Source organism: Bombus pascuorum, chromosome 15 (genome assembly GCF_905332965.1).
Source record: "Bombus pascuorum chromosome 15, iyBomPasc1.1, whole genome shotgun sequence".
Lineage (NCBI taxonomy): Eukaryota > Metazoa > Arthropoda > Insecta > Hymenoptera > Apidae > Bombus > Bombus pascuorum.
In genome coordinates, this window is record NC_083502.1 from 5,352,933 (window position 1) to 5,379,931 (window position 26,999).

Here is a 26,999-nt window from a genome sequence, read left to right on the forward strand (position 1 = left end):
TTCGTGTAAATTCTAATGAATGTTATTTCCTTCATTATCTGCAAAATCGTTTTGAACATGTCTCACAAATCCTGGAACTCGGGTAGCAGTCAGGCGAAAGAGAAAATCGTGTTGGAGCCGGAAGTAAGCTGCGAAGGTCAAGTGGTAAAACGATCAGAATCCGGACGTGAGCTGGACGAAGCGAAACTCAGGCAAATCGCAACGTAAAATTTATTTGTGTCGTTCGACGAAAACATAAAAGGAAACAGAAATTTTTGAAAAATTCTTATTCGTAGCTTGAGGAAATGTCGAAGCGTGGATGGGACTTCGAAAAGACCAAAAATTAGCCACGTTCGCAGACTAAAGACTCAGAATTTGAAAGTCCCACAGATCTCCGAGAAAATTGTTGATATCGTCAACATTTTGCAACACGAAAATTTCCTGGATGTGGTCGATCGGTTCTTCAAACCGAAATCCAACAAGCAACCACATACCAAAAAGCCACAATCCAAACAATCCAATGTGAACAAGAATCTTGACTGCAAAAGTAAAGTGCTCGTGTCCACTGATTTTCATAATAACACCTTGTAATTTGTTAAAAATAAACAATTTTAACCTGCGAACTGGGTCGTCTCTTAATTAAGAACTTATTGAAAAACTCGTAATAACAATTTTGCAAATAACATTTCTCTTCGACAAATAAAATAACATGAACTTTCACATCTTCTCCGATTAATAGATTAAAATTGTAATTTGAAGTGGAAATATTTTTGCAATACGTGCCATTTTATTGGACATCTCGCTTGAAATTAGCCATGAACACATCCTTGTGAAACATATCATAATATTAAAAATATTTCTCAACGTTTTATTGTAAATAAAACTGACTTCGATCGATAAAATTCGATACAGTGTGCATCGTCTGGCGTTGCCTCGCTAGCTGTCGCTGCAGTCCTCATAGAGTGCAGGAACATAAAACCAACTATAATACGACTATTCTCTCATTTGTAATTCTACGCATCAAGGCAGTATGAAATATTAGAGAATTAGATTTATAAACTGTCCAGTTTCTAGACTACCTAATTTTAAAAAGATCCGTCGACTAATTCGTTGACCTAACCTAATCAGCTAACAGTGTACATAAAATTTGATTACTCATAACTCGATAAATAAGCTTCAAGTGACGTTTCAACGCGTTAACTTTCTTCGGTGCTTTGATGTCTACAGTCACTCACAATATCGTCCACTCTTTTTGAACACAGTGTCGAATAAACAAGGAACTCGTTATAAAATCTTTACACTTCGAATCCCTCTTAGCGTTGTACCATTCAGGCTTCCAGCTTTAGGGAGACAATCCTAATCATCACTTTTGTTTCCACAAAATCAAAGCTTGCTTTCGGTGTCGTCGTAGATTACTGCAGGGTTCGAGGCAGCCCATTTCTCCTTGAAAGCTAGTTCCTCCTTCTTAGGCCTGGTCTTCAAACTTTGGATACCAGCATAGTGTTCCTCGATCTCTTTCAGAGATCTGCCTTCTGTTTCTGGAAGGATGAAGTAAAGGAGTGCTCCCCCAGCGAAGTTAATTAAAGTGTAGAAGAGGAAGGTTCCTGGAAGAGACATCCCGTTGACCATGTACAGGTACACTTTGTTGGCGATGGAATTGAAGATGTAGCCTATGGATCCAGCCATTCCTGTTGCGCTACTTCGTACCTGGGTCAAAATTGGGACATTGTCAGAAAATTAGTTTCTCACAACTTTCCGCCTCGAGTCACAGTTAGATAATTTTGTTTACCTTAGGTTTGCGTTAATAAAATAGGCATACTTTCACGAGGGAATCCTTAGGTTAAGTTAGGATGATGTTAAGGAAACCGATTTCCATGCAGGAGAGTTGTGTTTGGATTACGTTTATGTCAAATTGTGCTCACGATTGACTGAAAATTCCGTTTGAGAGATGGCAAACCTACCTTTACGGGAAAGACTTCACCAGCCAAGACCCATGGAAGCAGCCTGATGCCAGCATGAGATAGAAAGGCAGCTCCAATCAGCAAAGTCATTGGAATCCAAGAAATACTCTCTGTACTGATCATATCAGTCTGAGTCAAATAGCCATAGACAGCCACCAAACAGAAACATGTGCCGGTACCACCGACTGAAAGGAATGTCAGCAACCGCTTGCCAGTGAAATGAATGGCACACACAGAAAGAAATGTTCCTACCAATTCTGCTAGGCCAAGAAATACAGCAGCCGTGTATTTGTCTAGAGGTGCGTCTAAACTGTCAAAGATCAATACAGCGTACGTCTGAAGAGTACTGGTTCCTCCAAAAGCACCAATGCAGAAGGCACTACTGACCAAGAGGAAAGGCACGTAAAAGGTTTTCTTGCCGAAAGATTTCCAGATCTTTTCTTTGGATTCTGTTGGCTTCTGTACATCTTGACAGATGATTCGAAGCTCCGACTGTACGTGGATCGGACTGACCCAACCGCGAAGCCAACAGAGAGCTCGCTCAGCTTCCCTTTGGCGGCCTTTTGCTGAAAAATTGTTCCACGACACTTAATCGGTGACTAATTTAGACTGCTAGTTCATACAACAGCAACAGCGTAGTTGCAATGTAATTTGGCGACTCTGACCCTAACTATAGGCAAGTTACGAACCGAATCATGGAGACTATGAGTCTAACTTGGACTGAACTACAAGGTCTATGAGATTAAACGATAAACACCAGTCAAAGTCGTCATACTACGTAATTTGCGGACCAATCGTAAAATCATTTGCATCGTAAGGAAGAAAGAGGATTTACCAACAAGCCAATAAGGACTCTCAGGCACCAGGCAGAGGGCAACTAAGCAAATAAGTGGATAGATGAGATTGATCAAGGTGACGATCCTCCAGTTGCCTAATTTTCCACCCAACATCTGCGTGAAAATGCCCAGGATCACAGCCATGGTGGAAGTGGCGGATAGCATGCCACGTAAATGGGGCTGCGTCACTTCTGCCACATAGGTCATCACAGGTGCTTCTAGGAGACCACCAGTTAGACCAGTCATGGCCAGTGCTATAAACAACATCTCAGCTGTTGTCGCGTAGTAGAAGATGACCCACGCTGCTGTAAATGGAATGGTAGTCAGCATCATGGTCCTCTTTCGTCCTAGGAACTGTGACACTGGCCCACTAGCGAAGCAACCGATTGGGACCAAGAACAGATTCAGGCTACCTGTATTGGTATCAGAAGAATGCTTCATGAATTCTAGGTTTTTATGACCTTCTACGAGTTTACGTAGTCGATAGACATAAAAAGCTGGCTAGATATAAGACAGAAGTGAAAGGAATTCCACTATGGTAGCCTAATTACGAGCCAGACGTGCAGATTGATGCTTTAAGTCAGACTCTAAAATCAGATTTCCTTTCAAATCAGTTTTAAATCTGGTTGCCCACTCAGTTGGACTTTGATACTCTGAGATCAGCCTAGTTTTGACATTTCAAGCCAGATATTAATTCCAGTCCTGTTGATTTTGGTGCTCCATATTCAGCTCCCAAGTCGATCTAAGTTTCAAAGCAAACAAACAACATGCTCACTTATCCACGTCAGCTCCTCCATAGTGACCGGGATCTCAGAGTTCTCCTTTTGTAGTTCTGGGATTAGGACCGTGGAAAATCCCAATGTTGAACCAAAGGTGAGCATGAGCAGGTTCTTCGCGCTGACGGCACAGAACTGTGGAAATGCCTGGCGTAGCCTCGACGTTCTCACACTCTCGGAGATGCCATTTAGCTCAGCAGGTGACGTTTTCTCGTCATTGCTAAAACGCAAAACAGAATGACGAAACTAGTAATAGTGCTTCAATGAAAGTGCATGCCAAACCGTACGAATGGATTTCTGTCTGTAGGACCCAAGGGACCCGATTCATCGGCTAAAGAAAAAATAGCGTATTTGATATTTGGCCCCAAACATTCTTCAGCAAATTTCGTCAAAAATGATCCCACCTAACATTCTTGAACAACATTCCGTGTTTTATTTTTGGAACGAAAGATTCTCCGATTAATCTTTGCAAGACATCCAGGTTCTATGTTTACATATGACGATGTACACAACTGTATCAACAGATCAGCATATTTGGATCGACACCGAGTCGCAGGTTTAATTCCATTGAACGTGATTTTCTTTCTTCGACAAAACTGGGTTAACAACGATTGCGCAATGGTTATCCAACCGCCCAATTAAGTTCCACCCGGTCGGGTTCCATACATTAATTGGGTAATTTAAAACCCGTAATCTAAAACCTGCCCTTGTTGGCTCCGATAAATTTTCCAACGCGTGATAATTATTGGGTTGGCAACTAAGTAATTGCGGATCTTGTCATTAGGTGGTAATAACAAAATCCGCAATCACTTAGTTGCCAAGCCCAACCTAACCTCAAACTGTCACTTGACGAGGTAGAAAGGCATCAAACTGATAATTATAATATTGGGTTGGCAACTAAGTGATTCCAGTTTTTGTCATTAGGTGGTAATAACTTAGTTGCCAACCCAGTAGAATCGCAATTGAGAAAGTATGGTATCTGTTGAATAAAATTATTACAAAATTCTTGAAATATTCTTCCAAATGTATAAACATTAACGAAATTGTACCCTAAAAAATTATGCTTCAGAAAGATCGTAATTAAAAAATTGTGATTGTAAATTACTATTTTAAAATTCTACAATTTTTAATAATAATGTACCTGCATTTGTATTAATAGATTGTTTTACAATTTTCATAGGCTTTTTGTTATTTTTCTAAAAATACAATTTCGAGATTTGTCTGTAATTTACAATAACATTTTTGCTATAAAGGGAAAAATTTACGTTGTAAGAAGATTCACGCTCGTCGTTCACCTGAGCCTAGTAGCATCATCAGTGGCTGGCTTTTTCGTCATTGACATCGTTCTCTTTTTGCGTGAAAGGAACCGGAGGCTCTCGACTATCGCGGTTGCATAAGCGATGCTACAAGTGCATTCTCTCAGTTTTTACGAAATTTCAAATGACCGGCTTGCCAGGTCAATTAAAGAAATAAATACATCGACTTGCTCTCACTTATCAACTTGCTGGAAATTTCGACAATAGTCTATTTCTTTTTAAATTAAAAAATTAAAAATATTAGATTTACCGGTGCTGAAAGGTAGGAACATCGACCAGATGAAATCTGAACTTGACACGTTCTACGATAAAGGTTAACATTAATGATACTTGAAGCAAAATAATCGATCATTTTTGTTATCAAGAATTACATTTGGTAAACAATTTCTGGGATTCTGAATTATCCTCTTTCAATCAATCAATTCATTATTTTTTACATTTTTAGAAATTTTATCACGCACGTGGATAAATTGAAACATGACATAAAAAAATGACAAAATGAGACAAAGATTATTTTATCGGTATAACATCGAGAATACATATTTGATGAAAATATCTCATATTTTATGTGCGAATAGTAAATGTATATAATAAATATTTTTTATATTCACTGTAATTATAAATAAATTCTTTATTGTCTTTTTAATATGAAATGTAATTACCCTCGACAAATTATGGTTCAGAGATTACAATAAATCAAAATCATAGGATTAAAATTTGGATTGTTTCCAAAATTTAGTAATTAAAAAAAGATATATATATATAAAGTACACAAAATTGTTACCAAAATAATCTGATAAATTGATTAAAAAAAAAGAGAGAAGAAGTGTGAGACAGACCTGTTTCGTCTACTCGAAAATTTAGGAAACGAGATTCACAGCAGACGAAGTGTAAATCATAACTTGCATTAAAACGAGTTCTGTGTTGATTAGATCGCCTGAGGGATCCGGTTATGCAGTCATACAGATGGCTGCACGTGAAAGGAAAAGTGGCACGCGGAGAAGTATAGTACACTTCTATCAGTATTATTGATATCGTGACTAGACTGCGAATGCTTGTTATTTTTATATTTCATTTACATGTGAAAAGGAAGCTTTTGTTCTAACATCGATATTGTTAACTACTAATATACTTAATATACTACTATATACTACTACCATAAGGATAGAAAGTCTTGAGTCGTCCTACTCGTAATAACGATGATGTATAACTCGCAAAAAGGACGATGACGTCTCTGTGAAAAATAAGCAAGTGTTCGCACACCTTTGAGTAACAGCGTACCGAAGGTTCATTGGGTCAGATTTGACCCGAACGCCGAGCATAGCGCACGAATGAATCGAAGGAGGCGCCTGTAGCGTATCCAAAGATTAGCGAAAATAACTCGTTACGAGCTTATTATCTTCTTACGCATATGCGATACATATTTCTGGCGCGATAAGATAAGCATAATTTATGATAATATCGACATGATTTATGATAATATTGACATGATTTATGATAATATTGATAACATTTGCCATCCTTATTATCCTTGTTCTACACGCTGATTTTATTCTAATCGCGTCTTATATCGTTTTATCAATGTGATTTCAGGTCTGCGAGGAGATGAATTAGAAATTGCTGCGTCATTTCGACTCAGATTGTCGAGTGAAATTGTGAAAAAAATGCTCCTTCGATTAGTTACAACGTGATTACACGATGTTTCCATGTATCTTTTACGATAGCTACACGATGATGTTTCATTAATCCAATGATTGTTTAGGACATCTTGGTTTCCTATCTTCGAAGTAATGCTGTTGTGTTTGGATTGTTCTTTGTGCAAATGCTCGGTCAACGCAAGATTGGCTTTTAAGAACGACGTTTTGAGAAGCAGCGTGTAAACTGAGGCTTTCACATCGTCATAAAGCTTATCGACATTCCTATGGCATTCGAGGAGCACGTGTTTCTCTTATCATGGATTAAGAACACTATTTCTGATATAGCTAAAGTAAGAATAATCTTAGCTAAGATTTCTAAGGATTTGCCTATACCGATTGTAGCACGGTACTATCTGTTGAGATTTATTTTATTTATAGATGCCACATTAAAATAAAGTTTCATATATTACGTGTATTAAGTGTATACGAACGATTTGATAACAAGCAACAAATCATATTAAAGACAGCTACTAACAGCGTGAGAACGAGACTTTTATAATCGTAAACGATAGCGTCTTTTAATTTTTTCTTCTTATCTGAATCGCAATTTTATTCTTCATTTAGGTTATGACTCGTGGTGCGACACTAGCGCCATACATGTCGATTATTAGTTCGCGATATGCATATTTATCTATATACATAATTGCTATCTGTATCCTTTGAATTACTTATCGCTTTTCCCTTATTTATTATCTATTTTTCAAATATATTTACGATATAATAAACATTATATTTTACAAATTTGTAGTTTACGCGGAAGTTTCGTCTCAACGTTGAGATATAATCTTGCAATGGTAATCAAATATATCAGTTTTGTTTGCTTAGATAAACAGAGGATTGTAGTGATATCTTGATCCTGTTCGTACTTCCTAAGAAGCACCTAATCCAGGAATTAGTTTTATCTTGAGAAATATCGATCGATTATAAAAGTAATCGCGTTTATATTTCGTCGTTATCTAGCGACGTATCGTAAACTACAAAAATCCTAATTATTTTTAGAGGATCGTAAGATTGCTGGCTTGTTAGTCCAACTGAACAAACTCTTTCGTAACGAAAAATAACATGAAAAATAACAAACGACAATAGGGAAACTAATTAAAAAAATACAAAAGTAGATGTGTAATATATTATTATAATATTCTACAGGTATTTTCTTATCTCTTTTGTAATTTGCAACTTGTTTTACAACTGGCATCAAGTATGCTTTATAACCATTACAGCAGATTGCTGCATTCATTATGATTATGTATATCTACTATACATTTGTAAACTCCCTACTCCCTACTTTGGAACTTTGTTCGCACTTTGCACTTTGTTTAAAGGACACTTAAATCAAACAATTCGTCGTGAAGAATCATCGACTAGAACTGAGATAGAAAAGCAATCTGAAATCTGTAAGAAAGTAAATTTTTATTATCCATTTTGACCATTTACAGCTATCGTAGTCGGTATTTGTACGTGACGCCATATTGATACGACCTTCATGGTGTCTAGTTACCATCATAATGCGTCAGCGTTGAGGAAAGAGTCTTGAATGCGTCCAGTTTCGTGAAAAATTCATGGACCTTGATTTAAAGAATCGCAGAAGAAAAATGAAGAAAAATCTGATTTAAAAGCAGATTCAACATTTCGATTCGAACTGTTCGATTCTCGAAGTTGTACTTTCGGAAAATTATTTTTCAGTTCAATTGAATTTTTTAGCTTCCGAGCCGATAATTTTGAGAAACTTTAAAAACTGATCGATTCGAGGGGAATTTTTTAATCTTGATATTCGACAATAACAATATTTCTATATTTGAGAATTTGCCAATTTAAAGCAAATCTGTGGAGTTGACTGACTTTTCACGTTTTCATCTACATTAAATCTTTTCTTAATGTTGAACAAAAATTCCAGAGGGAAGATTTTAAGGATTTTAAAAATTGACCAATTTGAAATTGCTAATTATCAATTTTCTAAAATACATTTTTCTAATCTTGTAAGCAAGTGATTCACGCGTACTAGAACAGCGGTTATCGTCGCTTATCTTCACTTTATCAGTTCGTTAATCCAACTTTCCAAATTTCCAATCCAATCTAAAATTCGGCTGCGTACGATTTCGCTTGAAGCCGTGCGCGTGCTCCGCGTTTTTCATTTTCCAGCGATATCTTCGAACTATTACGAACGGATTATTCGGTTCAGAAAAAACGACAGGTAAATTTATCTTCCGATTTCCTTTCCCCGTTTCTCCGCCGATGATAATTTTTAATGGCGTCGATTAAGTCTCATCTACATCTTACAATTTATATTTATCCCAATCAACGCGCGCACGCGAAGAAGGAAATGATCGTGTAATTGCTCGACCAAGGACATACCTGAAGAATTTCCAGTCACTTTTTCTTGCTTTTTGTGAAACGATTTTTCGTTTTAAGATTCACGAACGTTTAAATAATTTCCAGTCCAAAACAATGCATCTAGGTCCTCGGACGTACAAACCAAATTTTTTGATAACGTTGCATAAATCGTATTTCAGGTCTACGAATATTAAAAAAATCGCAGGTGCAATGTCCAGGTAAAAATAAAGTTACATTCGTTGTTTGTATAATAGCTATATACGAGATCACGTATATGCAAATTTTTCACGAATTTCATCTTTTAGCCAATCAATTATCCAACATAGAAGAAAGTACATTATTCTATTTGCATTCTGTTAGCAACGCTTCACAAGTTTCCTCATAATCGCAGAAAAACAACTACATAATCGTGCTACAATGTTCATTGAAGAAAGGAGTCTAATCTAACCTCAACTTAACACTAACCTAACCTTAACCTATTTGTATAGCTCGCTTAACAATGCATATTCTATTAGCCTGCAGACGAAGAATGCTTTTATTCAATTTTGCATAATACTCAAAGTATTAATCATGCATCGATTAACTATCAATTAAACGACACGACAAATGATAATTGTCTTTATACGAATTAAAATTCTAGAAAAGTATGTGCCATTTGGAGTGCCATTTTACCAACTAGCCACTCGTGGCCTCAACTTAGACTTCTCAAAAATATCGCTCGATTTTAATCCTACGATTCCGTGCGATGTCAGCAGGATCCTTTTGATCCTGTTAATCCATCGAATCTGTGCCAAATTTACCTCGGACAAAGAGAACAGAAACTAATGAAACTATCGAGTTGCCAACCTAATAATAAGCCAATTGGCCGGTAGCGTCTCATTTAAAACTTGCTTTCCCACGAAAGACAGCAATCGTCACCTGTCATTTTTATTCCGCGAATTCCACGTCCGAACCATGGTCGGTTGTGTCAAAGACGAGTAAAACAGGTGTCAAGCGATCAATTTCGTAACGACGATCGACGATACCAAGGCGAGGATCATGTTCCGAGAAGCTCATTTGCTACGGATGGTCGTACAACGTTTCGCTTATTGTCGCGAGATTTTCCTGTTTGGTGTGAAACGTAAGACAAACAGCAGCACGCGTGTTATTAGGAAATGCTGCGACAGTTAGCTCGTTCGATAGTTTCCAGGAATGTTAATTCTCTTCAAGCGGGGAAACACCGCTAGATCTTTCTGTTGGCTTTGAAAATTAAGCGTTGGTCGCGTCATATCCGAGCCAGTAGCACGTTGCAACGTTAGAAAATATTTCACGTTGCAGCAACGTACGAGAAAAGCTTCGTCAAAGTGTGTTTCGTTGCCGAAACCTGAACAACGTCGAAGTATTACAATTTTTAGTGGAATTAACATTTTATCATTTACTGACTAATAATAAGCTGTTGGCGGAATGAAAAAATTGTCGAGACACAAAAATAGCTTTAATTTTGAAAGTTCGAGATCAGGTGGGATACAGGTTAGTTAGTGACTAACTAACCTGTGTGTCATTAGGTGGCAGTGACAAAATCCGCAATCACTTAATTGCCAACTTTCCTCGTTGCTTTTGCGTCTTGCGTTTCCTGTCTACACCAATGCGAGTCCCGTATGTCGTGACACACCTTGTATATAGCACAGAGAAGATTCAGTGAGATCAACGAAGAGACGATCGTGGTTCTAGCAACTGTATTCCAGGCTAATTAGCCTTTTGACGGATTGGCTATCTCATTTGAACGATGAGAGCTTAATAATAATCCTGATCGATTACCGATAAGGTGTTAAAGGAATATGAATGAACTTATGTTTCGTATGATACGTACGAGTTGATGCCAGAAGAAGATAACAAGTAATTGTTCTGGTCTTAACTTGCGATTAATTGGGCTAAATTATCTAAGAAGCTAGCAAGCTTTAATCATCTGAAATTCAGTAGATTTAGTTGGAAGATTTTCATTTAGAAGGAAAAAGTAGCTTTATTTGTCATTTCCTGTATTTTCTTTCTTCTTCTTCTTTTACAATGTTCTTCAATGGCTTATTTCATAGTATAATTGCTAATGCCTGTTTTCTACTATAATTGATGATGTTCTCTGTAAAATAATTACAAGTCTGATACGAATCTACGACTTGCTATTATAATATAACTTGATGACTATACATTGATTTTTGTACAATTGATAATTGTACAACGTAAGAGTCGTTCTGCGGGTTGATAATTTTTTGCAAAATAAAAATCACACGATCACGACATCAGCACTGTGTTTAATTAATTTTTCCTCGCCATAGAGGGTTGACTAAATGTCCAATTTAGGCAGTTAAGGCAAGTTAAATACCTAGGATTCCACGCACAATTTACATGGAAACAATATACTAAATCAATTATAGACAAAATACGGATAAAAAGAAGACAGATGTACTGGCTAATTAGTCGAAACTCTAAACTCAGCATAGAAAATAAACTAAAAATCTACAAAGCAATAATAAAACCAATTTGGATGTAGGGAATACCACTATGGGGGACAGCAGTAATCAGCCACATAAATAAACTAGAGGCGCTACAATTGAAGATACACAAAGGAGGATATACACAAAGACTTAAAAATACCAACGGTCAAAGAAGAAATCGCCAGGTACGCAAAAAAATACAAGGAAAGAACAACAACACATCCAAGCGAGCAAAACTCCCATAGAAAGAAGACTAAAAAGAAAACACCTCACTGACCTCACTAAAGAAATAAAAGAGTCAAACTCGAAGACATCCCGTAGCCATCCACATCTTATTTAGCAATAAAATTAGAAAAATTTGCCAAATGTCCAGCTGGATAAATTGTAAAATACAAATTAAATAATAATAATAAAAAAAATAGAAGGTTGTAACTATAAGTAGGTTGTTCTTGAACAACTTTTTTTTTATTATTATTATCTTATTTTGGTTTTTCACAATTTGTCCTTATGGACATTTGGTAAAGTGTTATATCTTATTGGTGAAAAAAAATAAAATAAAAATAAATATATCATGTGGGTGGCTACCCCCAGCGGGGTGCCAGCTTCGTTTTTTCCAAGTTATATCTTTTATGACCTTGAACAACTTGGCTCAATTCACGTATCGTCATGATATTCGTGTGTTGTTATTATAAATCAACCAAAGTATCCACTCGTTGATTTACGCGATATCATAATCCGATACAACAGCGCACTCGAATGGAACGCTTTGTTATTATTAATGTTGGAAGCTTGTTTCTTGTTTGATCATTATTTATCGAGTGTTGCTCGTCTTGATTATACGAAACTGTACGAAAGAATGTATAACAGTCAGAAGCATAAACTAAAACGATACGGGAAGAATTACACGATGCTCGATGCGTGATAGAATTCGCTTAAAGTGAAAGTAACTGTTTGTTATGCGATGCAAAGAATTTCTCGAATGTTACACGTATCACATGGCTAACAAGTATCGAATTTTCTTCATCTTTCTGAAACACTTCGCACATTACCAATTTTCAATGCGTTTGCAAGTTCCAGCTTGCCAAAGATCGCACGTTTTATAGATTAAGGTTGGCTAAGTTAACTAAATGATTGCGGACTTTATCAATACTTTGTCAGTAGGTGGTATTGACAAAATCCAATTGCTTTGGCTGAATCTTCGAACGCATTTCAACATATTTCCATGCAACTGGGACGTATTCGAAATTCAAAAGTTTTCGTGCGGAGTTCTGAAATTTTGCATGACTGAAGATTTTAATAATAAACGTTCAACAAATTTGCGATTTAGCATACTCGGACGTTTGAAATTTTTTCTACGTGAATTTTTCAACGCTCCAACGTTTAGAAATGTGAGAAACCTTCGAAATCTTTTGAATTTTTAACTTTCAAATGTTTAAACGTTTGGAAGTTCAAATATTCGAAGTGCGATGCTTAGAAATGATCATAGAAATTTGACAAAATTAAAAATTCTTCCTCCACAGCATTCAAAGTCCTTGTTCCTGATAATTTACGATTTCCAAATATATTGGCAAACTAAAAATACTTTACAGGAGACTAAAGTGCAGCATTCACATGACCAAAGCTATGGAATACTATCGCGTTACGTAACAACCTGCAATAATGTTGCCGGTGCTATGAGAAAAAAATGAGCTGGAAGAATTGGCTTTTGTTCTTACAATGAGAATTTTCGTCTGGTTATCCGTAATTTTTTTTAAGAGAAAAAAGAGGAACGAGTAATTATATGGAAAACAGTAGTTTTTCCATAAAAAAAAAAAAACAGCAGTATACAATCGAAATAAAATCATCGAATAAAAGTAAGTTGTTTATCAAACGTTGAAAGCAGTATAAAATAATAAAAATTCAATTTTCTCTCTAATTTGGAATTTTTTAATATTATTCTCTTAGCAAGTTGTTAGCTTTTTGCTTTCACAACGACAGCGAAGAATAAGATAAAAAATCCTTTACGATCTAAGTGATCAAAAACATGCTAAAATGATATGAATTGCTTGTTGAAACTGACATTTCTTAGCGAGAAGAATATTATTAACATACAACAATAATATATCGATATTAACAATATCAAAAAGCCCAGCATTAAATTGAAACAAATATCAGGGAATGAAAGAAGCGATTGTTAAAAGAAAATCCTCATAAAAATTGTCCAATTTGGAACTTTCGAAAAAGGTATTTAACAACAATATTATTTAAATAGTGATATTATATAATAAACATCGTCAATAGCATTGAAATTATTAATAAATATTTTGAAGAAAATATCGGTGAATTGAAATTCTTATGGCAAAAATTTATTTGTTTCAGGACTTGAAAGCAGCGAATTGGAAGAATATTTGTCAAATAATATCATCAGGAAATTCAGCTTTTTTCTTTCAAAATTAAATACAAGGGGTTTGAATTATTTGTCCTTCGAGTGCCAAGACATTTTTCTGATAAAATTATCAGCCAATGTACAATGTATTGGACCATGAAAATAAGAACGGTCGATAATTTGTTTAAATTTTACTTGCGTATTTACAAGATACCGTGTAAATAACTGTTAAACAGGATTATCTAAGCGAGGAAGGCAATTATTTTTGAAGATTAACGAGTTCGTTAGATAAATTTATTCTCCTCATTACAAATCACACAGACGTTCAATGTTAGTAGAAAATTTCAAGAATTTACAGACCTTGTGGTATCGTTGTTTCTTGACTGCGTCATTCTAAATCGATAGTGTACACCGTATATTGCTGTTCTTGAGCTGTTTTCAAAATTCTTTCACAAGCGCATTCTTTGTTTCGCGCGTTCTGCACCAGCTACTATGCCGCCAAACTTCTTCTTTTTGCTTGCAAATAACGTTCGAAGAATTTGGGTAATCTCGTGAGATCCTGTCAGGATTTTTTCCTCTCGGATCTTGTCAAGATTTTCCTCACAAAAAATAGTTCAACTTACTCTTCCTCTGGGAGAAAAATCAAAGAGGATTTCACGAGTGACTAGCTTAGATAAAGAGAATTTATGTTTCACTCGTCTTCTTAATCCTCGCCGAATCACATTCTTCTCGTCCCTTTGTCTTTCACATCTTCTACAATCACGAGCATCGTGCTGTCATTTAAAATAAGGCGTTGGAAAATCTTGCAAGAGCTTCTGTTTCCTATTCTGTTTGCTTTTCTTCTTATTTCAACATCGCGCGGATCTCTTCTAATCGCAGGGAGTCCAAGAGTTCTACTAACGTTGACAAACGACAGAGCGATATTTGAAAAGTTGCTTTCCTCTGATATTTTCTGTAACGAGGTTTTTTACTGTGTCAGCTTGTTAACTTTGATCAGAGCCGCGGAATTTACGAGTACGAGCCGAATATCCCAGATACTTTCACTTCTCTCCTTCACCTTGCGACTTCCCTTGCTCGAAAATCCTAGTGTTGCAACTGTAATCCGCGTCTATGCGTCAGCCTCGCGTTCAAATGTTTCCCAAAGCCTCGTCGATCGTTCGCTCGCATGCCTCGCTCGTGACTAAAATTCCGACGTTGACAAGTTGCAGTTGAGAAAAGCCACTAGAGGCAGGTCAAACGACCAGATCGCCTTGCCAAGCGTCGATCGCGTCCAACGACGAAGAAAACGGCGATAATAAAGTCTTATGGACAGTGCGGGATGCGAACACGAGGTCTGGTTATCTTCTTTCTCGTATTTACGTGGAAACGCGATTTCCCGAGCTGCAGACGGTCGCCTGGTCTCTTCGGCCAGGCCCGAGTCTCACGGGGCAACAACGAGCGTTTGCACGACCACTTCCGCTTGCAAGCCGAGAGCACAGCCAGCTAGTCCTTCGCCCGACTCTTGTCAGACACACTAAACTGTTAATGAAAGCGAACAGCTCGAGTGCACCTTCCGATTCCTCCTCCACCAAACACATTCGCTTTCATCAACGAGCACATGTGACGGGTCAGCCTCAGTCAGGCGAATATTAGTCTGTCGCACCTCCAGTTTGCCGTATAGTCTTCGCGCAAACGAGGGGACCGGTGTTTTCTAATCCTCTTTGCAAATTGATCAGACCGATGCGGGGAGAGACGAGCGGCGGTGGAAGGCAGCAACGTTGAATTTAGAGTTTGGGACAAAGTGGAAGACTCGGAGACTGCTCGTGGCTCTACTGGTAACCTGGTAACGTTAGTTGGTCAACTGGAGTAGACGTCTTAGCTTGAAATATTAGAGTAGGAAGAGTAGGTTTTGGGTTTTGTTCGATTATACTCATTCTCTTCAATATTGAAGACTGAATAACCATATTTGCTGTCATGTTTCACTCAAATTGGATACTGTGAAGTATTAGAAGTAGCATTTTTAGTGTTAGGAATAAAGTATATTAGTATGTGGCTTGGGGAGTGAATTCATATCACACTGAATAGTTATGAGTTGAGATAACTCAAACTGAGCCATGCAAAGTATTAGAAATTGTTCTTTCTACTACAAATTTTTGGAATTCTAAAGTTCACTGACATAGCTTGTGGAAATCAATGGAAATCACATCTTCTATCCCCTTTGTTGATATCCTGAAATTCACTCAAATGGCTTGGGACTTTGTTGCATTGAATATTTAGAATGCAAGCTTGAACTGGTTCACAGGAAATTTGTTTGGTAAAAGGGTTCTTACTGCTATCTTAAAGATCATTGAAAAATATTGGGAAAATTCAAGTACCATAATGTCATACTCTTAGCTACAGGTAGCTTCATTGAACTAGATTTTCTTCCATCTGGAAAAGTGTCCACTTCAGTATCTTAGAATTTATTGAGTTACTTTGGAAACTCGAGTCTTACTTTAAAAGTTGAATGTTGATACAAAAGGCATGATACATGCTTTGCAATAACAATTTATCTTTGAGTACTTCATTGTCTTGATAATCAATTAACACAATCTGACTATCATTGGATTACTTGAGCAATCTACGTGTATAAGTAATGACAATATAAGTATATAATTAGTGTATTAAAACAAGAATCATTCTGCTAAGTTAATATATCAATATATTGGCCATTGAGAATACTTTATGTTAACTGAGATAGCTCTCAACATGCTAATTATCCTTAACATCTGTTGTTTATTGCCACTGACATTATGGAAACTTTTTATCGTTATTTTCAGCCAATTAATTTTACAAATGTCTAGATTAAATTACAGACAGCAATATTTCAAAATAAATTACACTAATCCAATATCATATTCCCAAACTTATTAACATACAAAAATTATCTAACCGTTTTGTATTTACTTATATGAAGATTCAGAGATTCAGATCTAGATCTAGATTTATTGCAACAAAATTTTATATTGATATTGAACTCTGAGATTTTCTTTATGTAATAAGTGTCACAGTCTATGAAATTTATTGATCTTTAAAATAAAAGAAAAATATATTAGCAAAGTTCGCTATAATTTATAATCCTATGTCATTAATTAATCATCAAACTTGCTACCTTTGTTACAGGAAATTTGAGTACGCTATATATCACAGAAAGAGGAATATATCTTTCAAGCATAATTTAGATAAAATCGACTGCGCTAATTGGGTATTCCGTCTATTATAAATGAGCTACTTATGTGCTCTTGTCAGTCTAACATGATCAATTACCCTCGTCTACGCTATGTTTATCAATTGTAACAGGCAATTAGCTCCCAACTGTTCGTGCATGGCCAACATGTGTAAGTCTTTGATATAAGAACGATAATTCAAATTGTTTTTTCCTCCAGAAAATTATACTCCTAATCTTGAAATATTTGAAAGACGACTATTTAAATTTCAAAAATTTCTCATATTTCTGATTTTATTACATCGAATAATGTTGAATGGTATAACGAATGAAAAGATTTCAATTTACTTGAAATAATTTATTGGAAGATAAAGTTGTCTTGTTTTGACAAATGAATCACTTTCAGGAAATTTATTTGCTAAATATTTGGTCATTTCAAATAACAAAAAAAAATCTTTCATTAATTTCAATAATTATCCGAATAGAAGCTCATAACTTTGTATGACGCGCGAATTTAAGAGCCTGTTAATAATACGATAATCTGTCATTTATTACCTATTGAATATTCATTGTCCTTAATACCGATAAAGCCAGTTTGCTACTTGAGATTTCAGTTGGCAACTAAGTGATTGCGGATTTTATCATTAGGTGGTAATGACAAAATCCGCAATCACTTAGTTGCCAAACCAATATTTGTATGCCTTAATATCAACAATATTAATTACAAAATATGGTGTTGTCCATAATATGTCATTGAACGATATTACGCACGTAGTCTGATCATGGAATTATACTACACTTGTACTATCACCTATTGATCTCCCAAGAAACTTAATTACACACTACAATAGTATAATTCTTATCTGGAGGAAAGTTCCATCATACGCGAAATTTTTTGCATTATAATGACTCCCAATTGCACGTTCGTTTCGATTTTCTGCATTATCTTCCTCATAAGAGATAATAAAAATTTCCCTTTTCAAAAAAAAAAAAAATTCTATAAACTGCATAATAATTTGTCTGTTTTAATGAGGAGGAAGAGAAAGGATAGAGGAAATTGATCAACAGACTGTGAATTTTGAAACGTTTTTGAAAAACTTGCAGTTTTTAATAAAATAATCAATGTAAAGTATTTGTTATAATATTCAGATAGGATGAGGAAAAACTGAATCTGTATAATTATTCATAGCTTATTGATCAATCATGCGACGAGTTCATTTAGGATATTAGAGATAACTCGAGGTGTAGTAAATGTGAGAATTTATTAAGAACAGTATATCTGGTGTACGACATATTTGCACATGTTAAATTAATTAAATAAATATAAAAATCACGCGAAATCCTAAATGAAACGTTAGCCAGCCAACTGTGTCATTAAAAGCATCTTCTTGTTTCTTTGTTCAATTGTTTTATCCTTGCTTTTTTTTCATTCCTTTCGCGTAACGACTTCTATGAATATGAACGTGTCATGATTTCTGATATGATTTATAACTTTGGTTAAGAAAAATATATATCTCTATATTTAATAGACGCATGGCCCAACGCTAATTGCCTCAAACTTGTATCAGAAAAATAAAACGAAATTTGTTGACACGTACCGCCACACAATTCAGTCTAAAGACATATAGATCGCTATCTTGAACATTCATTTCATAACACACATGCCAAACTTCCAAACCCAACGAAGGAGTCCCCTGGTAATTAACTGCAAATGTTCAAATGAAAATGTGGAAGTTGTTGTGTATGTTTTAAAAATATGATTGCATCTTTCTGATAAATTATCCAGAGTTTCATTATACAAATGGAAGTCCAAGTAACAACTACGTATCGCTAGACTGCAAAGTTCTATGCTTTTATCAAAATTTAAAGTAATTAGAATTAACTATAAATAGATTAAGAAAGATATTATATATAAAACATCTAAAGCATATTATTTGTTATATGTAGTTATGTGGAACGAATCTCTGTTTGAGTTCCATTTCTTTAATTGTGGCCGTAACAATAAAAGTTTGCATACAATCTGCAGTCTGTATATCACATAATTTGCGAGCAATAAAAACATCATATTTTTAAATTTAAAATAAACTTCTGAAATTTTCCTTCAAACAGCTAATGCAGCTAATAACTGGGAACCCTTTCTGTAACACTAAACGCTCTCTTCAACAATAATTTTCTATATTTCAAATTTTACACTTGGACTTGATTTGAACGCTTTTGTACAACTTCCTCTCAGAAGAATAAAACATTGGCGACACTCTGCATCGTTATGTGTCCCAAAATATACATATTCTTCCCTTCGAACCTTAGCGAATCGCGAAGCGGAGAAGACAATTTACATATTAAATCTTCTATGTTGATACATATGTATATTATATATGTATGCAAAATAGGACCCATTTTCGTTCGTTTGAAAGTAATAATTCTTATTATAAAAATAGATCGCTAAAACTAAACAAGACTACATGATTTAATACATAGGATGTTAAATATTCAATTCTTCCAGCCTAAGAGCTCGATTCTTGAGAATTAAATTCAACAGTTCCGAAAGACTCTTGGCAGGCGAAATTAAATTACATACTTTTCTGTCAATGCTCTAAATGAATTAACATTCAATATACGATTCTAGATAATTGTAAATTTGCAAGCCTCCATTGACGTCATGTCGAGGGGCCAAGCGTCAGAAGATTGTAATCTGTTTTATTCATTTCCACAGCCCCTTATGAAGATACGTTTATATTTAATTAGATTAAATAAAGACTGAATAAAGGCACTCTTAGACCGTGTAACAAAATTGCATAGAGACAGAATGAAATCTCGTCGTACGCTAGACACTTGTTATGCAATACATTGATTCATAAAACTCTTAGAGTTGAAAGATCCTCTATAGTAAACCGATAAATGTACTGTTTATCAACTAACTCGTCGTTATTTCTAGACTGCAGATATTTATGCAGATTCATACTTTTATGAATATAATTAATAATTAATAGAACCTATATAATAGAAAAATGTACATAACAAATTTGGATATTTTATACCATGCATTATTGCCCTTAAATTTCTCATAAATATATAAATATCCGCAGTCTAGATGCTTGCACAATACAGAAGTGAAATCCCAGCACGTATCTGTATTTAACAGCTCCGATTTAACAATCAAAAATGTCAGTTCCGCATATGAATCTACTCCCAAGTTGCTTAAATAGAAAGGAAAATAACAAACGACGCTTATGAAAATGCTCATAAATCGCATTGTGAAAGAAAATGGATGCCTCGAAATATAGCACAGCCATATTTTTTATTTGTTATTTAGGCAACGAACGGAGATATCAAAAGTTATTCGATTCTCTGTTTAGTTATCTAAAAATATGATCTCTATCGTGTATCATTGCTTTTAGCGATATATTCAAATGTACATAAACCATCTCGAGAATCGTTGAAAATTTTTCGTAGGTTCATAGAAAGGGTTAAGTATACTTATATACCCTACACGTTTCTCTTTACCTATCACGATAGGATACAAATATATTAAGGCGACGATCATGACAGGTGTAGTCTGGTGTAAAAAAATTGATATTAAAAGTGTGTGTCTAATTTTCAAATGTAAAATGTACGTCGTGTAAAAATCTATATCTCCATAGATGGTAGAACGCTGTTCAAATATTAAAATTAAATAAGAAACGAAACAGAGCTATGTACAGTGGTGCATATACAGATCTTAATCTAGTTTATCAGAGACCAACGGGAATCTGACTATCCGCAATTGTCGACCGAAATCGCACACTACGCTATCTCTTAATGCTAACATTTGTTTTACGAAAATACAACTATCTGTGTGACCCAGTCTCACTTCGCGCACAGGCTCTCCCGTCCTCACGTCCCAAACTACTAGTGATCCCTGAAATCGTACAAGTTGCAAACATGTCTCACATTTTCATGAACTTTACCCACACGATGTTTATGTAGCAAGGGTTGCTACGAAAGCTGTTAAAAACTAATAAAAATTTCATCTCATTAAAATAGAATATATGCACATACCTGACTGCTGGTTATGAGTAAATGATGTGTTAACATGACTAACTGTAAACTGTATGCTGATCTGTGTGCTGGAAGAGCATGTAGTAAGTGTCCCTGAAATCGTTCCCATACGCATAACCTCTCATCAGTGCCAATGCTTATCACGTACGACACGGAGCACGTAATAGCGGCTATAGCACCATCGTGAGCTTGTATACTGTACATACACGTTCCTACGAACAAAAAATAAAAACATAAGTTTGTTATAAAAAGTTATGATTTGTTATCTAGAGTATAATATATGTACCAGTTAAGAGATCCCAGACACACAAAAGGCCATCTTGAGACCCACTGCCGGACGTCATAGGACTCACCCTGTCAATGAATAGACAGGATATGGGGCCACAATGACCATGGAGGGTATACAATGGCAACTGGTCCTCCAGTCTGAAATTGAGTTTGAAATTAAGTAAGCGTAACTAGCGGACGTTTCAGAGAAATCATGAAACAAAAATACATACCTATATACTTTAAGAGTGTGGTCCTGACTACCAGTTAAAACTCGACCACCCTCGCTGTCAAGCACCGTTATTGCTTGCTGGTGTGCTTTATGAGAGCTAATTTTCATGCAGCGAAGGTCTTCTTCGGATTGCATGATGTTATTTATATCCATAGGTGAGCCAGCACTTCCTGTTCTGACGTGAGCTAAAAAAAAGGAACAGTGTAAAGAGCAATGTATTTAAATAGTAACAAATGAACTTACTTCTTCTATAGGACGTGAAGCCCCAGTCAATTTGTTGACCTTCGCTATAACTTTCTAATTGTAGAAAGTCAATGGAACCGTTTAATTTAGCTGCCACCACTCTACTGCCGATGAATTTTACGACGGATATTCCGAGCCCTGATCCGTCATCGAACAAACACTAAAGTATTTCATTTATTTTTATTTTTGTTATTTTCTAAAATATTAATATTGATATTGATATTGATTTTTTGTAATATTCACCTTAAATTTACCTGTAGTACCTTCCCAAAATTCTAAGCTGCCGTTTGCACAACCCACGACTATAAGGTTCTCCTGATAGTCCATACACCAAATAGGAGACACTGCATGCGAGATTTGCACAGTTTTATCTATATTCACAAAAGTCACATTGTCCACTACACCAGGCGAGTTTAACTGTGCGCTAGGAATGCACAATTGTTCTAAACTCCCTGAATTCTGCAGCTCGTCTATAGACCTATTATGTTCCTCAAAGAGATGTTTATATTGGTCGCCAAAATCGAATCCTTGCTCGCGATATTGCTGTGCTTGGAACTCTTTCATCGATGTAAACTTGATATTTATCGCTGATTTTAAGTCTGGAAGATCGTAAGCGTTGTCCAAACTTTTACGACTATTTTTTTTCTTCTCCAAGTTGAATTCATTGATTTGATATTCATAGTCCAGTGTGTTTCCCATTGAATGCCTTTTTCTATTATCATTTTGCCCTCTATGCATATTATATAATCCAGGAGAGGATTTTCTGCAGTGAAAAGTCGACGCTGGCCAGTAATACGATCCAAACGGATTAGTGTTCTCCATTTCCCCTCTCGAAGGTGGCGAGCCACTTTCGTAATCCGACATTAACTCATCCACGTCCGGCGTTGTGTGGTTCAAGTTTTTATTAGGACTACTAAAGAACTGTTTTCTGTCTATGTGAATTAACTGTTCACCCGATGTTGCATCCCACACCTTGATGTGTCCAGCTAAACAGGTACTGGCTATGGTGTTGCCGTCTGTAGCGATGCATTCTACTTCTTGAGCGTGACCTTCAAGAACTAGGGGTAATGCCTCCAAAACCAATTGTGTTGCTGAATCGTGTGCCTTTTCTGTCTGATACCAACTTGCTCGCCATTCGGCGTAATTTCTCGAGCAAATACATCTATAGAGGACAACCATTGTATAGGCGACGACAATAATACTAATGAGACATAGCACTGTCGCTAAAAATATTTCCATCGGACTGGAGGGAATGAAAGGAGCATCCGCGTTATATCCTCGACTTTCTGACCTTGTTGGTAATTCCATATCTGTAATAAATTTTTAATTGAATGACTGTGTCGTTAATTGTATTAATAATTTTTTTATATTATATATACTTACCTGAGAAATCTAACGGGTCGAAGGCGACAGTCGCAAAACTCTGCCATTGAAAATGCTGCACATCATTCGGATTACTGATTTGTTTCGCTAATTGCGGACTGACAGCATGAGACAGTTTCATAGTAGGTAATACAATTATACGTCCACCGGCGGCAGAGATATTGTACATTGAAAGGATCGAAGACCAGTGATAAAGCGATAAACGATTCCAAGGTGGGAATTCCACTGGTTTTAATTTATTTAGTTCATCGGTAATATTATTTGTTAAATCACCCTAATGTATAAAAGAATGCGGTAAATTAAAATTTATGTTCTGGAAATTCCATACGTTTAGCGTTTAAAATAAACAGATGTTTTCTAAATTACCTGTTTGTTCAAATGATCTGGAGCAATGGTTGCAGAAGCAATTGATACTGATTTCATGGTATTTAATTCGACGTAATTGCTTGAGGACTGGGACCTGTCTACTGTGTATCCATCAATGTCTGATTCTGATTTTAATGTTTCGCTTAGATGTATAACATGTTCAACAATGCCAGAATTGTAAATGATCATGCTGATCCAGACAACCATCCATACCATAAAGGCACGCTGAAATATTCGAGTTCTTGCCCAGAAATGTACTAGACGTAAACGTTTTGGAATTTTGCCAAATGTATGAGTGTTTTGTGTATTTGGAGCTATGACATTCGTCGGGCCACTAGATAAACCATTTAATCTCGGATGAGATTTTGATCGGAAAATATTTGGTTTTCTATTCGTTATGGTCGTCGTAAATTGCTTACGCGTAGTTGGTATGTTGGGCAAGTGAAACTTCGACGTTTCATTAGACAACTCAGTCCGTCGGATATCGATTGCAAGGATTGTTGAAAAGAACATTATTTGCAGGATGAAATCACTGACTAATCCCACAATGGCAAATATACAAAATTCTTGTATGGCTGGTACAAAAGTAAGCAATCCAATTGTCAGGATTGTTACTTCTGTAAGCAAATTTTTAGTAATAGACCAACCTTCTTTGGAGAGGGCTTGAGCAACGCGTATTTTCACGTCCAAATGTGCTGGAGTACTCACTACACTTTTGGTTAATACCAACACATTTTCTAGTCCAACTATAATCACCAAATATGGGAACACCTCTTTTCCACTTAAACTCAATGTTAAGCCAAAAAAAAAGCAAATACCCACAGTCATAGACAAAGAACCTATCACTGTTACTGTTGCACTAAAAGCTATTCCAATCTTTGATTTCATTAATTCTATTTTACGCACAGAGAAATAAACATAGAAAAACAAAGCAAAAAATGTCATCATCAGGGGGAAAAAGTCACTGTAGTTAAATTCACCAGGATAAAGAATATGCAATGTTTCATCCATTGGAATGTAAGTAGCATTATCATTTTGCGTCTGATGAAGATGATAGTAACTTTTCAATCTATGTTGTAATCCTTTTATAAACCTGAAAATAAAATTAACCAAGTAATATGAAAAACAATTGTCAACTAATTATACTTGTCAATTAATTACTTACTCAGGGTCATAGTCCTTTAAGTAAATAGTTACTGCATATTGTAAAATCCTTTGTCTAAGTCGAATTGGATATCTTTTAATTCCAGTTTCTTTTAAATTCATTCCAAACATTACTTCGGCTAAACTAATTTTACCTTTTTGTAGATTCTGTAAAACATAATTTTATAATTATATATATAATTATAGTATAAAATCATTTTTTGGATATTTTATTATTTCTAGACTTTATTCAATCCACTGTTGTCATACCTGGTACGAATATATAGTATTTATAAGATTTGTATCTTGTGCATACAGTTCAATACTTCGTTGCCATAGATTTGCAGGTGAAAGAACCAAACAATTGTATTCTGGCAAAACTTCAGACTTTTTGCCATTTCTTTTTTTAACTGCTTCAATATGTAAGCAGACTTGACCTAGTGTCTTTAGTCTAGAAGAAATAATAATAATAAAGACATAGCACATCTCAAAGAGTCAATTAAAAGCAAACAACTTACGTTTTTGGATGCTGATAATTCTGTATGATTTCTAAAAGATTAAAAACTTCATACAGTGGACCTCTGAAAGCATCCATCATTGTTAACTCCTCTGTCCATGGTATAACTCCAACCCTTAATACCACTTGTTGCACATAAAACACAGAGTTCTCTGTATTGTTTTCAGGTACAATAGTATGGTTAATTATTGTCCTTGGCACATTGCCAGGCATTGGTAAATTAACCAAAGGAGAGCTATAGAAAAAAAAGATGGCAATTATTTTTTAATTCCTGTTATTTGTTGTAGGATATAAATGAAACAGTATTACTAACCAGCATAGCAATACAATTGAGATTGCCAATGAAATGATTACAATGGGATGAGACGAACAAAACAGGCCATGGGCATAATATAGCCCCGCCACCCTATCTGGTAAACTACGAAACATTTCACTTTAAGGCTGCCTCACTAACATGTCTTATATCATGTAGATATACATATTATTAGCATATAACCTGAGAACATTTGAAGAAAAGATATGATAGGTACAATAGTGTATAATATGCATGCACAAGAAAAGACATTCATAATAATATTTGCTAAAAAGAAATTCATAATAAATTAAATACAGTAGAGATCATAGATTTATTGGAGCACAAGAAAGGACATTCATAATACTTGTTGAGAGGAAATTCGCAATTATTTAAATACAATGTAACATGGACTTATTGAAGCACAAGAAAGGATATTCATAATAATATAGAGATATAATAATAATCGCAATAATTTGAATATATCTAATCAAATATACGTGTATGTAAACATTTACAGGGAATGATTTAAGAAAAGAAAAAGAAAACGTCCAACGTATTTTTCTTCACGTTATCAACGACATTACGCAATTGACGTATTATTCAATTCACATTTTTAGAGGAACGAAAGGTTCAATGATGCACGGCGTGCAAGGTTGCGACGAGCAAATGCGTTTTCGTCCAACCAAATCCATGACGCAATAAGCGGCACGAATAAAACGATGATTGGACACGACGAGAAAACAAGTCGACGTTGCACATCACTTACGTATGCGTACCACACTAATTATATCATTTCTCTCAGAACGGTTTCTTCATTTCAATTTACATCGTCGGACGAATAATCGACACAGTAACAAGTCAAAACGAGACTCCTTTTCCACACAAAATAAATCCACTATAAAATGTACATTATCACTCTTCTAGCACCATGCTAAAGAAGATTCTTCAAGTTGCACTCCACGCGAATAATTTATACGCATGAAAAAAAACACTACTAGTGCGATGAAAAATATTCTTTATCATACTTTATTTTCAGTAAAATCGAACAGATAATCCAGTAGGAAGTGTAGTTTTATGAAGATACAGATACGAGCTCGAACGATTTTGAGGTTAGGTTCGCTCGTCGTGGTTGCGCGTATATGTGTAGATGATAGTCGGAATTGATCTTGTAACGCGAAACGCGACGTAAAATGCGCAAGAGTCAGTCACACGTGCTTTGGATCGTGCGTCATTTCTCGAATAAAGGAGAGCAGAGGCAAGTACGAGCACGACGATGCTCGAGAATCGACTTCGCAAACGAGATGAGTGTAACCAGAGAACCCGAACACGGCCGGCGTAAATTTCCTGAGTGCACTGGCCGGTTTCAATTTAACCCGCAACGACACTGCACAGAGTGGTAATTTATTTTTAAACGATCCGGTCGAGCCTCCGACTGGCGACCAATCGCAGGTGCATTAAGGTTATGCAGCCCAGCTGAGCCCCTCTCGCGCCTTTTGCCATGCACGTGACAAAAAATTTGATAAATCTGTGGAATGAGACCGTCGACAAACTGAACCAATTCTCTTGGCTTCACGTTCGCTTTTCTCCACCCTCTTCAACCCA

General features: G+C 35.8%; 4 protein-coding genes and 1 long non-coding RNA gene across 5 annotated transcripts in view; 2 read left to right on the forward strand and 3 right to left on the reverse strand.

The window, feature by feature from the left end:
- LOC132914510 (protein maelstrom) overlaps positions 1–26,999 on the forward strand; it is a 348,506-nt gene that overhangs the window by 43,854 nt on the left and 277,653 nt on the right. The gene's annotated exons all lie outside the window — the stretch shown is intronic.
- LOC132914509 (facilitated trehalose transporter Tret1-like) lies at positions 827–15,514 on the reverse strand. The gene is made up of 7 exons (XM_060973687.1): positions 15,403–15,514; positions 14,090–15,371; positions 3,552–3,772; positions 2,776–3,189; positions 1,941–2,506; positions 1,173–1,686; positions 827–1,140 (listed from the first exon to the last, which is right to left on the reverse strand). The coding sequence occupies exons 2-6, from the start codon at positions 14,119–14,121 to the stop codon at positions 1,363–1,365; spliced, it is 1,557 nt and encodes a 518-aa protein (XP_060829670.1). The 5' UTR covers positions 14,122–15,371; positions 15,403–15,514; the 3' UTR covers positions 827–1,140; positions 1,173–1,362.
- On the reverse strand, positions 11,266–12,397 carry LOC132914519 (uncharacterized). The gene is made up of 2 exons (XR_009659610.1): positions 11,999–12,397; positions 11,266–11,812 (listed from the first exon to the last, which is right to left on the reverse strand). It is a non-coding gene; the product is annotated as an uncharacterized LOC132914519 (long non-coding RNA).
- LOC132914501 (sterol regulatory element-binding protein cleavage-activating protein) lies at positions 18,157–25,556 on the reverse strand. Its single transcript, XM_060973660.1, has 12 exons — positions 25,416–25,556; positions 25,104–25,337; positions 24,856–25,036; positions 24,608–24,753; positions 23,443–24,535; positions 23,077–23,350; positions 21,937–23,003; positions 21,694–21,853; positions 21,452–21,635; positions 21,238–21,377; positions 20,952–21,163; positions 18,157–20,811 (listed from the first exon to the last, which is right to left on the reverse strand). Exons 1-12 carry the CDS (start codon positions 25,529–25,531, stop codon positions 20,632–20,634), a joined length of 3,987 nt encoding a protein of 1,328 aa, XP_060829643.1. The 5' UTR covers positions 25,532–25,556; the 3' UTR covers positions 18,157–20,631.
- LOC132914508 (metabotropic glycine receptor-like) overlaps positions 26,666–26,999 on the forward strand; it is a 197,200-nt gene continuing 196,866 nt past the window's right edge. Inside the window, exon 1 of the mRNA XM_060973683.1 lies at positions 26,666–26,793. The gene's annotated coding sequence lies outside the window, so the exon portion shown is untranslated. The remainder of the gene's footprint in view (positions 26,794–26,999) is intronic.

Bases quoted from the DNA above. Each gene is read 5' to 3' on its own strand.
- LOC132914509 (XM_060973687.1), bottom strand. From the start codon at position 14,121: ATGACGCAGTCAAGAAACAACGATACCACAAG. The intron at 3,190-3,551 runs GTGAGCATGTTG...ATACCAATACAG, and splicing joins GGAGGAGCTGACGTGGATAA to GTAGCCTGAATCTGTTCTTG. The intron at 2,507-2,775 runs GTAAATCCTCTT...ACAATTTTTCAG, and splicing joins GAGTCCTTATTGGCTTGTTG to CAAAAGGCCGCCAAAGGGAA.
- LOC132914501 (XM_060973660.1), bottom strand. From the start codon at position 25,531: ATGTTTCGTAGTTTACCAGATAGGGTGGCGGGGCTATATTATGCCCAT. The intron at 25,037-25,103 runs GTAAGTTGTTTG...TATTTCTTCTAG, and splicing joins AATTATCAGCATCCAAAAAC to ACTAAAGACACTAGGTCAAG. The intron at 21,378-21,451 runs GTATGTATTTTT...ACTCAATTTCAG, and splicing joins CACACTCTTAAAGTATATAG to ACTGGAGGACCAGTTGCCAT.